The 13187-nt window shown below is 37.6% G+C and overlaps 2 protein-coding genes across 3 annotated transcripts in view; one reads left to right on the top strand and one right to left on the bottom strand.

The window, feature by feature from the left end:
• Positions 1–7504, top strand: part of LOC127974388 (sodium/potassium-transporting ATPase subunit alpha-3) — a 31276-nt gene extending 23772 nt beyond the window's left edge. For both annotated transcript variants that reach the window (XM_052577598.1, XM_052577599.1), the window contains 15 exons: positions 29–146; positions 227–495; positions 1356–1554; positions 1658–1902; positions 2197–2389; positions 2922–3234; positions 3551–3701; positions 3782–3950; positions 4036–4190; positions 4302–4425; positions 5158–5303; positions 5400–5530; positions 5615–5716; positions 5867–5958; positions 6167–7504. In XM_052577598.1, the coding sequence (XP_052433558.1) occupies positions 29–146; positions 227–495; positions 1356–1554; positions 1658–1902; positions 2197–2389; positions 2922–3234; positions 3551–3701; positions 3782–3950; positions 4036–4190; positions 4302–4425; positions 5158–5303; positions 5400–5530; positions 5615–5716; positions 5867–5958; positions 6167–6195 (2436 nt within the window). In that variant the 3' untranslated portion in view covers positions 6196–7504. The remainder of the gene's footprint in view (positions 1–28; positions 147–226; positions 496–1355; positions 1555–1657; positions 1903–2196; positions 2390–2921; positions 3235–3550; positions 3702–3781; positions 3951–4035; positions 4191–4301; positions 4426–5157; positions 5304–5399; positions 5531–5614; positions 5717–5866; positions 5959–6166) is intronic.
• Positions 7505–9722: 2218 nt separating this feature from the next.
• Positions 9723–12980, bottom strand: LOC127974364 (prenylated Rab acceptor protein 1-like). The gene is made up of 6 exons (XM_052577573.1): positions 12835–12980; positions 11822–11902; positions 11390–11602; positions 11044–11141; positions 10809–10910; positions 9723–10709 (listed from the first exon to the last, which is right to left on the bottom strand). Exons 2-6 carry the CDS (start codon positions 11890–11892, stop codon positions 10621–10623), a joined length of 573 nt encoding a protein of 190 aa, XP_052433533.1. The 5' UTR covers positions 11893–11902; positions 12835–12980; the 3' UTR covers positions 9723–10620.
• Between the last annotated feature and the right edge of the window lie 207 nt (positions 12981–13187).

Genomic DNA, 13187 nt, shown 5'->3' with positions numbered 1-13187 from the left:
AACTGTGTGTCTCTGATATCATCCGAAGGTGGATAACTCCTCCCTCACCGGCGAATCAGAACCTCAGACGAGATCACCTGACTGCACTCATGACAATCCTCTGGAAACCCGTAACATCGCTTTCTTCTCCACTAACTGCGTGGAAGGTTCGGGATTTGCTACAGTGAAGTGATGAACTGTGTTAAAGTCAAATTTAGAAGTGTGAGGTTTTTTGTTTCTCTATCAGGCACTGCTCGTGGTATTGTGGTCTGCACTGGCGATCGCACCGTGATGGGCCGCATTGCCACGCTGACCTCAGGACTGGAGACGGGGAAAACCCCCATCGCTAAGGAGATCGAGCACTTTATTCACATCATCACAGGCGTGGCTGTCTTCCTAGGAGTGTCTTTCTTCATTCTGTCCATCATTTTGGGATACACCTGGCTGGAGGCCGTCATTTTCCTCATCGGAATCATTGTCGCTAATGTGCCTGAGGGTCTGCTGGCTACAGTCACTGTGAGCACGTGCAGTCATCTAAGCATTTAAGCATTACAGTTCAGTAAGGGTAGAGACTAGGGGTTGGTAGTTCTAGTAGACACTGTTAACGGTAGAAATGTGTCAGCCAGTAGAGACTTTGGTCTATTGTCTCTATCGTGGATACAAACTATAAATTGGATCTGTGCAGCTCTTAAAGTGACAGCAGTCTAATATTCCTGCTGTCTGTCTTTCATGTTAATGAAACAACAAAACTATTTTTAGATTTGGGCTAGTATTAGTTTTTTAAAGCAATAAAAAAATTACCACATCAAGATATATATTATCCCTGTAAAATAAAATTACTTACATTGTGATATAATATATTGGTTATATCGTCCACCCCTTCTATGAATTAAGAATCAAAAAAAATAAAGTTTGACCAGTGAAGTCCATAATATAATTAACCAGGGTAGTCTGATTCCCAACTGAATGACTGAATTCTTTTCAGTGCATCAGAACCTTGACTTCACACCAGTTTTAGAGCATTCATGTATATTTTTAGTGAAGCATTTAGCACAACCAGTGTAGTCCGATTTCTGGGCAACAGACTCTTTATATTGCATCAAAACATAGAGTGAATATAACAGTTAATATGTTGCATCTAAAAAGTTTTGCAAGAATAAATGTATTTATTATTTAAAATGATCAATTCATAATCATTTTGCAATTAAAATCTTTTTTATTTGTTATTTTATATTTTTTTTATATTCATTCCTCAAAATCACTCGGATAATGAACAATGGATCCATTAAGGAAAATAACAATTTAGACAAATTAGGACAAATTTTTTATCCCTTAATGTAATTGAATTAATCTCTCTAATGGCTCTTTAATCTCAGGTGTGTCTCACTTTGACGGCAAAGCGTATGGCTCGGAAGAATTGCCTGGTTAAGAATCTCGAGGCTGTAGAGACACTAGGATCCACCTCAACCATCTGCTCGGACAAGACTGGAACTCTGACCCAGAATCGAATGACTGTCGCACATATGTGGTTCGACAACCAGATCCATGAAGCTGACACCACTGAAGATCAGTCTGGTTTGTTCTTTTCTTCATTTTAAGATCCGAATGATGATCTAGTCTTACTCACTTTGTGACACCAGTTTTTCCCTCCAGAGTCTAAGTTGATCTCTTTCTGTAGGTGCATCATTTGATAAGAGCTCAGCAACATGGGTGGCTCTGGCCCGTGTGGCGGCTCTGTGTAACAGGGCTGTGTTCAAGGCACAACAAGACTCTCTACCCATCCTAAAAAGGGACGTTGCGGGTGATGCTTCTGAGTCTGCCCTGCTCAAGTGTATCGAGCTGTCCTGTGGCTCAGTCAAGATGATGAGAGAGAAGAACAAGAAAGTAGCCGAAATCCCATTCAACTCTACCAACAAATACCAGGTTACTGATTTTCAAAATCGAACAGAAAATAGTGATGTTACAATCGCTGAAAAAAAGCTGAGGTTCAACAAACAAACAATAAGACATTGTGTAGTGCAAATATAGTCGTTATTGTGAAAATAGTGGAACTAAATATTGTTTGGTTCTGATAAAAGACTAAATGTATATCTGAAATCATTTTATTTTAGACAGATATGGATAATAAAGTGTCTGGGGCTCCTCTGCAGCATATAAACAGGCTGTAATCACAAACTTAGTTAAGTGTAATAATGCCTCTTTACATATTTTTCCCAGCTATCCGTCCATGAGACAGAAGACCCCAACGATAACCGCTACCTGTTGGTGATGAAGGGGGCTCCAGAGCGCATCCTAGATCGTTGTTCCACCATAATGCTGCAGGGTAAAGAACAGCCCATGGATGAGGAGATGAAGGAGGCCTTCCAGAATGCCTACCTGGAGCTTGGAGGACTTGGGGAGCGAGTGCTGGGTGCGTATATATGGTATTATTACATGGCATTCTGGAACTCAAATCTGATTGGTCAGTCACAGCATTCAAGGTCAGATATTTGTGTATAATGGTCACTAAACTGCATAATTGACCATAGTTCATTATCTACATGTTAATATAGTTGATGTTCATTTTGGGGAGTTTGAGCACCTGAGAAGTGTAACATTGTTACAAAATAAACCCCTTTATGATAAATGAATGGTTATAAAACATGGTTATAAAATGTAGTATATTTAAAAATCGATTATATTAAACTTTTTGCATTAAAAGGTTTGATTTGTTGTTTTTTTCCTTCTGTTCTTTTCCCAAATTGAATAAATTGCATTTAAAAAATATATCATAATAAAAAAACATTTATTTCAATTGTAATAATAATTCAGATTATTTAAACATTTTTACAGTTTTTTTTTTTCATTCAAAAAAACTTCATGGGCATAAGAAATATCTTTAAAAACATTAAAAACTCAATTATATATTATGCAAAACGTGTAAGCTTGCCTTCTTTCCACAGGATTCTGCCACCTTTTACTGCCTGAGGACCAGTACCCTAAAGGCTTTGCCTTTGACACAGAAGATGTGAATTTCCAGACAGACAACCTTTGCTTTGTGGGACTGATGTCAATGATCGACCCGCCCCGTGCTGCCGTGCCTGACGCTGTGGGAAAGTGCCGTTCTGCTGGAATCAAGGTCATCATGGTGACAGGAGATCACCCCATCACTGCCAAGGCCATCGCCAAAGGTGTGGGCATCATCTCAGAGGGCAACGAGACTGTGGAAGACATTGCTGCCCGCCTCAACATCCCCGTCAGTCAGGTCAATCCCAGGTAATGCAATGACCAGCGCTGTAAATCAACATGGCACCTCAACATGCATTAATGGTGCGCTCAGATTAGCAAAATTTTGTGTGAAAAAAAAGATTAATTCTCTGTCAATATTATAGCATTTAATTTATAGCATAGCTCACACAGAAATCATCTCCAAGCCAAGCAGTTTTCTGTTGGCCAGCATGGCCCACTTGAACCTATTGAAATATCTGAATGGCAAAATATTAGATTTTGCCTTAAAATGTGTCCCGGACGAAGTGATTGCAATTTACTACAAACAAGTATTTATCAGTATTTAATGTTTCGTGTGTTTTAGGGATGCCAAGGCTTGTGTGATTCATGGAACAGATCTGAAGGACTATTCTCAAGAGCAAATAGACGAAGTTCTGCGGAACCACACTGAGATTGTGTTCGCCAGGACGTCTCCTCAGCAAAAGCTCATTATTGTAGAGGGTTGCCAGCGACAGGTAAACACACATCCTTTGTAGTTTTAATAACGTCTCGATTATAGCTTTCTACATGTCCTGTTTATGTTTCTGTCACTTAGGGAGCCATTGTGGCTGTGACAGGTGATGGTGTGAACGACTCTCCGGCCCTGAAGAAGGCTGATATCGGGGTCGCTATGGGCATTGCTGGGTCTGATGTGTCTAAACAGGCTGCTGACATGATTCTTCTGGACGACAACTTTGCCTCCATTGTTACTGGAGTAGAAGAAGGTGAGTAAGACAAGAAGAGTCTAGTGAATTGGAGGGCAGGACCAATGATCAAACAACATATGAAAATCCATTTCTCCCCATGCAGGCCGACTTATCTTTGATAATTTGAAGAAGTCCATTGCGTACACCCTGACCAGCAACATCCCTGAGATCACTCCCTTCCTGTTCTTCATTATCGTCAATATCCCTCTGCCCCTGGGCACCATCACCATCCTCTGCATCGACCTGGGAACTGACATGGTAAGCACAAAAAACAGAAAAGGAAACCAGGAGAAATAATGACCTGCTCTCACACTAATATATACACACACAAACATGAACAAAAATGCAACTTTCTCTCTACCTTCACAGGTTCCTGCTATTTCCCTAGCTTATGAAGCTGCGGAGAGTGACATCATGAAGAGGCAGCCCAGGAACCCTCTGAGAGACAAACTTGTGAACGAGCGTCTCATCAGCATTGCTTACGGACAAATTGGTTAGTCACAAACAACTTTAGAACTGTCAGCTGTGCTTCAAGCCACTGATATTTGGGTGGAAATCTGGAAATAAAAAATTCAATTGTGAGCTAAAGGCCTGAACAATTTCTTATCTAATTAAAAGAAATGAACTTAAAAAATTTAAAAGAGAATACTTAATGTATATTAAAATCTAAATGATTCATGTAAAAAGCTGAATTTTTCAGCAGCCATTACTCTAGTTCTCAGTCTTCTGTGTCACATGATCATTCTAATACACTAAATTGCTGCTCAGAAATATTTGTTATTATGGCAAAAACTGTTTTGCTGGTTAATATTTTTGTGGAAGCCGGTATTTACAATTCTTTAATGAGTAGAACCAACATAGATTGTTTGAAATATAAATATTTAGAAACATTCAAATGTTTTCAATGTCATTTTGATTACTTTAATGCATCCTTGCTGAAGAAAAGTATTCTTTTATTTTAATCACCGATCCATTCAAAACAATAGAATATTTATCATTTAGACATTGGAACATTTAACATAAAGCATTTGAACAAATCAGCTCAACTTCACATTTGCTCAAAAAAAAAACAGAAAAAAAAAAAAAAAACTAGAATATATGACAAACTTGTTTGAAAACAAAGAAAACAGTGTTAAACTGTTATATCTTTTTATAAATTGGAAAAACTAATAGATATTAAAATACAAACAAAATTAAAATTAATCATGTGCTTGTGTGTGTGTAGGTATGATCCAGGCTTTGGGTGGTTTCTTCAGCTACTTTGTGATTTTGGCTGAGAATGGCTTCCTGCCTTCACTGCTGGTGGGTATCAGACTCAACTGGGATGATCGTTCGCAGAACGACCTGGAGGACAGTTACGGACAGCAGTGGGTGAGTGTTTTCACGTGTTGTGGAAGTGTTTAGATCTCATACATGTCTCATGAGAGGTCCAGAGATGTTGTAAGGTGTTGTGTTCATGTTCCCCAGACGTACGAGCAGAGGAAGATCGTCGAGTTCACATGCCACACAGCGTTCTTTGTCAGTATTGTGGTTGTACAGTGGGCTGATGTCATCATTTGCAAGACCAGACGCAACTCAGTATTCCAGCAGGGCATGAAGTGAGTTCAGGACGTGTGTGCGTTTTCATCTATGTGTTTGTATTCACAAGAACAATTGATGTAATTGTGTTTCTCCTTTCACAGGAATAAGATTCTGATTTTTGGGCTGTTTGAAGAAACCGCTCTTGCTGCGTTCCTCTCATACTGCCCGGGCATGGATGTGGCCCTCAGGATGTACCCGCTCAAGTGAGTTTAACACTGTTAGATCGGGTCTCCACGCCAGATAAAAATTAGGATCCAGCCACAAATGTTCACAAACATGTACACAAACATTTCATAATCTGTTTCATGAAGTATATGGTACTCTCTTCTCATTTGTCTCTCTCGTGTCTCCAGGCCGAGCTGGTGGTTCTGTGCATTCCCATACAGTTTCTTAATCTTTGTGTATGATGAGGTTCGAAAGTTGCTCATTCGCCGTAACCCCGGTGGTACGTGTTCCTTCATATGGTCTCATAGACGCATGCACAAAATCACACACTTCTTATGAGAATGTCTTACATTAAGATCCCAAATTGGTTTATTAAAGTTCTTTCTTTATATCAGGGATACAATACAACTGTGTGTTCAGTATAGAATTATAAATGATATTTCATCAGTGTGCAAATGATGAATCCTGCTGTTTATCTTTTTTTGCAGGATGGGTGGAAAAGGAGACATACTATTGATCAACAAATCATCTTTACTCACATTCCTTCATCTTCCATTTTGTTCTACTACTTCTCTTCCCAACCGAGACGCACAACCACCCTCTCCCGCCCTCAACGAGACAGCAGCTTTAAGCCAATAACACGTCTCTCTCCCCAAAGACATCCAAACTCTCAAATGTCCACATCATGCCCCCCATTTCCTATAATAATCTTTGCATGTATTTTCACACGACTGTGTACATGAAGTCTACTATATATCTAAAACTGGCAGCTGCATAATCATTAAGTAGATTCGAAAGGAGCTTTTGACACTGAAAAGGGAGTATGTACGCGCACCTATTAAAAAAGGCCGTCCCTCCATCGATTCTTTACATCTAGGCCTTTTCCCTCAGCCTACACTCCAGTCACACACAGAAACACCAATCACACCAAACCTGTTGTTGGACCCCAATGGACACACTAGACTAGGTTAACATATTTCTCTCATGTTTTAATAATTGTGCTTGTTAGATGATTTGAATTTCTTTAATCACTAATGGAGGTGGTTTGGTGGCTTTGTTTATATTATTTTCTACTTGTATTGATTGATTGACATCAGCATCCTCTCTCACTTGTGCGTTCTTTGTTTGTGTGCTTGTTTGTTTATTAACCTCAAATCCTTCAATACACTCTCAGTCTCTGTGTTGTAGGGAAACGTTAACACAATGCCACATCTGAGTAATCAAATAAAGGCATATCTGGGAAGACAGAAACACTGAAGAACAGTATAAAACGATTATATTGTATGTTTAAACTCTCATAACTGAAACACACTTGAAGCAGGTCAGGTTTTGCACAGAAAACTAATATGGTGTTGAACATCAACAGCATCTCTGGAATAAAATCAACTGCCGACATGAACCGAGACACACTAGGTTTTGTTGTCCTCCTTTTATACCAGTTCAATTTGCTATTTTTTGTATCTTTATAGTAACTGTTGAGATAGATTTCAGCTTTTATCTGTCATATCAACAATTTGTTCTCCTAATATCTTAATCGAGACACAAACTTTATCGTCCAATCATTTCTGGACCGACCAATTGAGCCTGGTGTGTGCAGGTTCCAGCGCTGTTTATCAGGAGATGTGATTAAGCAGTATCAGGTCTTGTTGTCTGTGTCTGTGCACGCATGTGTGTGTGTGTTTTGTGAGGTGAGGGACAGTGCGCTATTGGCTGTTCATCTGGCAGACATGTGAATATTGAGATTAAAGACTGAAGGACAAAACTACTGGCATTAACATGTATCTGAAAGGTCAAATCCAATAAAACATCTAGTACATTTAATATTACCAAGTGATGTGTGACTCTTCATTTCTGCATCTTTATCTTCTTCTTTCCAAATATCTAATAAAATCGTTTTTTTCTTTCTAAGAATTGTAATATGGGATGTTACTGTTAAATCACTCTTATCTGAAGATGCTAGTCAGTGTGGATTCAGTACCTTTTGTGTCCCCAGTAAAGATAATGATTCAACAACATCAGTTTTAAAGTTGTCTTTGATGTAAACAAACAATTATTACATTTATGCATTTTATCCAAAGCGTCTTACAGTGCACTCAGGCTAACATTTTTTACCTAACGTGTTCCCTGGGAATCAAACCCACAACCTTTTGCGCCTCTATATATATAATGTTAAAAAATAAATAACAAACGTGTTTAACTTGTCCCTCAAAATATTGTCCACCATGTTATAGTCGACTACTGGCCCTTTAAATGACAAATGGAAAAAGCATCTTTTCAAAAAGCTGACATATTTCTTTGAAGGAAAACAACTGGGGAAGGTGAGCCAGAGCCTCTGTTTTGTTAATTGTCTGTTTTTATTTATTTTATTTTTCCTATCTGATGTGCTTAACTTAAACATGTCCACCCTGTTAAGGGGAATATGAAAAAAGTAAATAGAAATTATTATTTATAAAAGTAAAAAAAAAAAAATCCATTAATTATTTTTTATTAGATTGAACTTCTGTGTTTGCATTTTCTGCTCACACTTAGTGTAATTACTGATTTTAGTTCAAAATGTCAACCCTGTTGAGTCAGAACAGACTGGACACATTGAGTGTACATAGTGAGAGTGCCAGCAATTGATGTTACTATTGAAGAAGTTGTGTATTTAACCTTTTATTTTATTTTTACATTTTAAATTTGACATATTCATAAATATTTTAAACTGTTTTTGATTTGTCCCAAACAGGGTGGACATTTTTAGTCCTTTTCAATTTGGTTCCAAATTGCTTGAAATGATATTGTATATACCATATATTTACCAAAAAATATTTTTGAACATAAGAATTGATTTTAAAAATTTTAATTTAATTTTTTTTGTGTGTTTAGATGTTATATCCTATCATAGTACACAAAAATCACTAAACCAACACTGAAGCAGTATTTCAACATCGCTGTCCTCAACTGGTTTTCAAAAGATTTTACAATATTGTAATGTCATTTTATCTTTTACCTTGATTAGCTGTATTCACAGTTTTTAATAAAGAGGACGTGCAGTTTATATGGATCAGCACCTGCTGGACTACCAAGTGTCTACCAAGAGACAAATTAATCTGGACCAAATCATATCAGTAATTAAAGTCGCCAAGAAAATTTGAGAAAAGGTTTCTGAACTCTTCATTTTGCCATCTTTAACGTCAAGGTCATTTTAATAGCTCACAAAACAAGCAAACATCAGGTCAACAGTTTCATTTAATCTTTTTTTGTTTTATGATAATTGATAGTATTGACATAAATATGGTATTCCTGTTTGTTATTGTAAATATATATATATATTTTTCATATAAAAATCATCCATCCTGCTTTGTGACACATCTTGAAAAGCTTGAATAATATCTGCTTTCTCTTTATTGAGAAATCATATAACATCATTTACTGAGTATAAAATTAAGGTTCATTTAAAATTACTGTTTTATTGTACTCGTATATCATTGGGGTCCCCAGCATCCCAAACATGAAAATTGTCACTTTCAACAGAACACACAATACCCACTAAACAATTCCACTATTTTATCTCCTTCCCTAAACAATGGTCTTTTTAGGCCACAGCAGAGAGTGACTGTAATATGCTGACCGCAGCATTCATCATACATTGATGTCACTGCAATCTACTGACTTGCGAAACTGGGCTGCCTCACACACACACACACACACACACACACACACACATCCCTAATGTCCCTTGGGAGAATGCTATGGGCTCACTGCAGTGCTCCTCTTTCTCGCTCCCCTCCTCCATCCTTACTGCACTGCTGTAATGGAGTATCGATCGGCTGCTCTTGCCGCAGTGTTTAAAGGAGGAGGTAGAGCCTACTCAAGGTCATCACCATGGCAACTTAAAAATGAGATGGACTGTCACTGGCCTGATGTCATGAAAGCAGGTCACATAAATTAAATGTGTGTGATGTGTCAAGACAATGATAAAAAAAAGAAAAAGGCTGAAAATAGGCAATAAGTCTAGTTATTGTTCTATGAGCAGTCGTTAGATAAACATTAGACTTCAAATACTGCACAGGCTGAGCATTTTATTGCACTTCCCATTCACTGATAAAACAGATGCAAGTTGTAAAATAAAAGGTGATATACAAACATTTCCATCATTTGAGTACATAGAAAAACTAAAAAAAACTTCCACTGGGAATATTGGCATCAGAAACTGGTTACACTAAAAAAGCAATAATATATTTTCTTTGATCTCGCATGTTGTTATGAAACCATACATCACTAGCTGTCCTAACAAGACATATCTAACAACATAGGAGATAAATATAGTTTAAGACAAATGATTATGTAATGATCGGTACCCTATAAATCACAAAGACTGTCAGGACAGTACATTCTTGCTGTCTGAATTTTTTTATTTTGGATGATCTAGCTTAACATTTTGATAAATAACTATTACTTGTATTTGTCCTTTAGTGCGAGGGGATCTGAAAACCTTTGAAAGGATAGTTCATCCTGGGATTTACTCACCCTCATGTCATTTCAAACCTGTATAAACCTTGTCCTGTGAAACAAAAATGTTTTTCAAAATATCTTTTTCTGTATTCCACAGAACAACAGTTTTCAGTTTTGGGTCACCTATGCCTTTAAAGACCGTAATAATTGAATAAACTGGATTTTTTGCATTTGGGTCACAGTCTATTTAGTTTATGCTTTAAGGATGCTGTAGAAATACATATATAACAAATGAATATGACATCCAATAGGTACCAGTAAAGGCAACTGAGGTCTTTCAACAAGCTTGATCTGTTTAGGGCAATGTCAGTTTAACAGTCTGCATTTCTGGCCAATCTGCGAGTAAACTGATATTTTTAAATTAGTGCAACCAATATGTGGCAATATAAAAGATAAGGCAAGACATTGTAGGTTAACATGAGCCAAAAGCTCAAAGGTGAGAGGCTTAAACAGGTTCCATCAGCAGCTCATCGATATCAGACGACTCCAGCTCACGAAATGCGGCATGAGACCCGATAACAGCTAGTGTAGCACCTGAATAAATAATAATAATAAAAGAAATTAAGTTTCAGAGGAACCTTTTCTGGAAAAATTACAACCATGAGTACAATGAGATGAGGCTGACAAACTCACCTAGTACCCAGAACACAGCAGTTCCTGCACCTGCGATCCAGAACACAGGGAAGGAAACCCCTCCTGCTAAACCTAACTGGTGTCCCTGAGTCAACTCACGACCTGAGAGACACAGAGGAGTGCGTTTGCTGCTTAGATCACTTACATCACATCAAATATCCAGCATTTTAAGCAAACAAATCCAATGACACAGTTCATGCAGCCTCACATATAAAACAACATCTAACTCTCTTACCGAAAACCACCAGCTTCTTTTCCAGCGTTTTCAAGTGAATTATATAGAAGGCACCAGCGAACACTGCCAAAGCAATCAAGAGCATTGGGGAACTGATACTGGAGGAGAAAAGGAGAGAGAATGTTTTATTCTGTTAAAACGCCTTCCAGATGGTTGCATAAATGTGGACCTTCACAGAAACTTAAACACACACACCCATGCTGTGTACATAAGAACAGAGGCTTATCAAACATTTGTATTTCTATTACAGTGAGCCTTTTACTTAATTGGAAGAAGGGACATATTTTTGAATATCACCTCACTTGTAACATACATTCTAGATGATCATTAGGAAGCAGGTCCTTACATGCAGTAGAGGATGAGTCCCAGACAGATGAAGGTGTAGTTGCTGTGAAAGGTGTTCAGGTTCCTCATCACACGCTGGCACAGCTCTCCAAAATTGCGAGGCTTGGAGAACTTGCGCTGGTCCACAAAACTGGCCCACGGACGGATGGACTTCCTCCTGCGGTCAACCCAATCCTTAACCACATTTCCAGACAGACCTTTGGGCAGCCACAGCCTGACATCCACAAAAGAAAGGAAATTAGAATCAAACGAGTTATAATAACGTTTATACATTTTACTCATTTTAAAACATGTACACTATAATAACACGTCATATATGACAATATTTTTAATGATGTGAAATTCATTATAAATGGCAAACAACAGAAATGAAAGGAAGTTACTGACTGTAGAGTTATATGACTTAAAATGAAAGAATAAACACTTTACTCACCTCCCCATTACTCCAGCATCAGGAAGCGATTCTGCCTCACTGCTGAAGGGGTCACTTGTTTTTGAATCCATTTCAGTGTGTCTAATAACATAAGAATGGAGTTAACAGGAATATATTTAGTACTGTAACTATTAAAACACCTAGTTATTTTCCAACTCAGTTCAGTGCCACTACATGTACTATATGCATATTGTACTGTATTGCACTGCTATGACAATTAGAGGACACTCTGGGTAAGTGGGGATAATTTTATGATGAAATTATCCCCACTTGTCCATTGTTTTGCTTATTCAAAATATTTTCAGCTTATTTGCATTACTGTAGTCATTCCACTGTTACATTATCATAGTACACAGAGGAGAAGATGGTAAGAGCTATGGGAAACTTTAAAAGTGGAAAACGTTGGTATAAGAAGGTCTCTTGAGAACAGAATGAACAAAGACTTTATTAACTCCCCAGTTAAACCACAGTCTAAACTTTTCTCTTCCATTTTTATAAAACAATGAAAAAAAAAAACTAATTAAATAAACATAATAGCTTTCATTTTTCTAGCTAGTTCGTTTGGAAATCTTTCCATCTTCTGTTCCGCAAGTTATAAATGTCTCAAAACAAGTTATAAAACAACATTATGTGCGCTAATGGAAAATCGAAGTCACTTCTTATGGGTCGGAAGGCACAGCATCAACAACTACAAAGAATCCGGAAGAACAAGTTTGTAAAGCTGCTGGTATTACGTCAAGATGTGTCCAAAACATATTAAGTTATAAAATAAGTCCATCTAACAACGCGACTTTTTTGACGGGTTGGTATAAAAACACACGCTAAAGTTTGTTTATCAAATCTATTACGGAAACTATTCGCTCTTTCTTAAAAAACTTTTTTTTTCACAAACAACTATGAAAATCAGCTAAAGTTATAAGTGAGCATTGAGGAGCGACTGTTAATTTAGATACTGCGAAAAAAAAACGTCAAATTGAGAGGAAAATAAACCCTAAAGCAAAGCTCTTACTCACAGTACTTTCTGTAGTTGTGTTCAGAGTGTTGATGTGTGCGGCGGAAATGACGTGGTTAGCCAGCCCAGCATGAGCCGTGACGATCTTCTTTCGCCTCCTAGTGACATGGACCAAACCAACAAGACATGTAAACAGATATTAATCAAAAACCCTTGTATTAATTCACACGTATTTTTTATATGACGGATTATATGGTACGATTACGAATTATAATAAATTATTATTTTATCTAAAAGTCATAACGACCATTTGTAGGCCAGCTAGGGGTGAAGACCCAGCACATGATGGGCCTAAAATATAATTGTTGTTGTTGTTTAATTTTAGGTCTGTGGATAGAAGTGGACGTTTTGTTC

This window comes from Carassius gibelio, chromosome B16 (genome assembly GCF_023724105.1).
Source record: "Carassius gibelio isolate Cgi1373 ecotype wild population from Czech Republic chromosome B16, carGib1.2-hapl.c, whole genome shotgun sequence".
NCBI lineage: Eukaryota > Metazoa > Chordata > Actinopteri > Cypriniformes > Cyprinidae > Carassius > Carassius gibelio.
This window is presented reverse-complemented; position numbering and strand designations above follow the sequence as displayed.

Bases quoted from the DNA above. Each gene is read 5' to 3' on its own strand.
- LOC127974364 (XM_052577573.1), bottom strand. From the start codon at position 11,892: ATGGATTCAAAAACAAGTGACCCCTTCAGCAGTGAGGCAGAATCGCTT. The intron at 11,603-11,821 runs GTGAGTAAAGTG...TGTGGATGTCAG, and splicing joins GATGCTGGAGTAATGGGGAG to GCTGTGGCTGCCCAAAGGTC. The intron at 10,911-11,043 runs GTAAGAGAGTTA...TGTGTCTCTCAG, and splicing joins AAAGAAGCTGGTGGTTTTCG to GTCGTGAGTTGACTCAGGGA.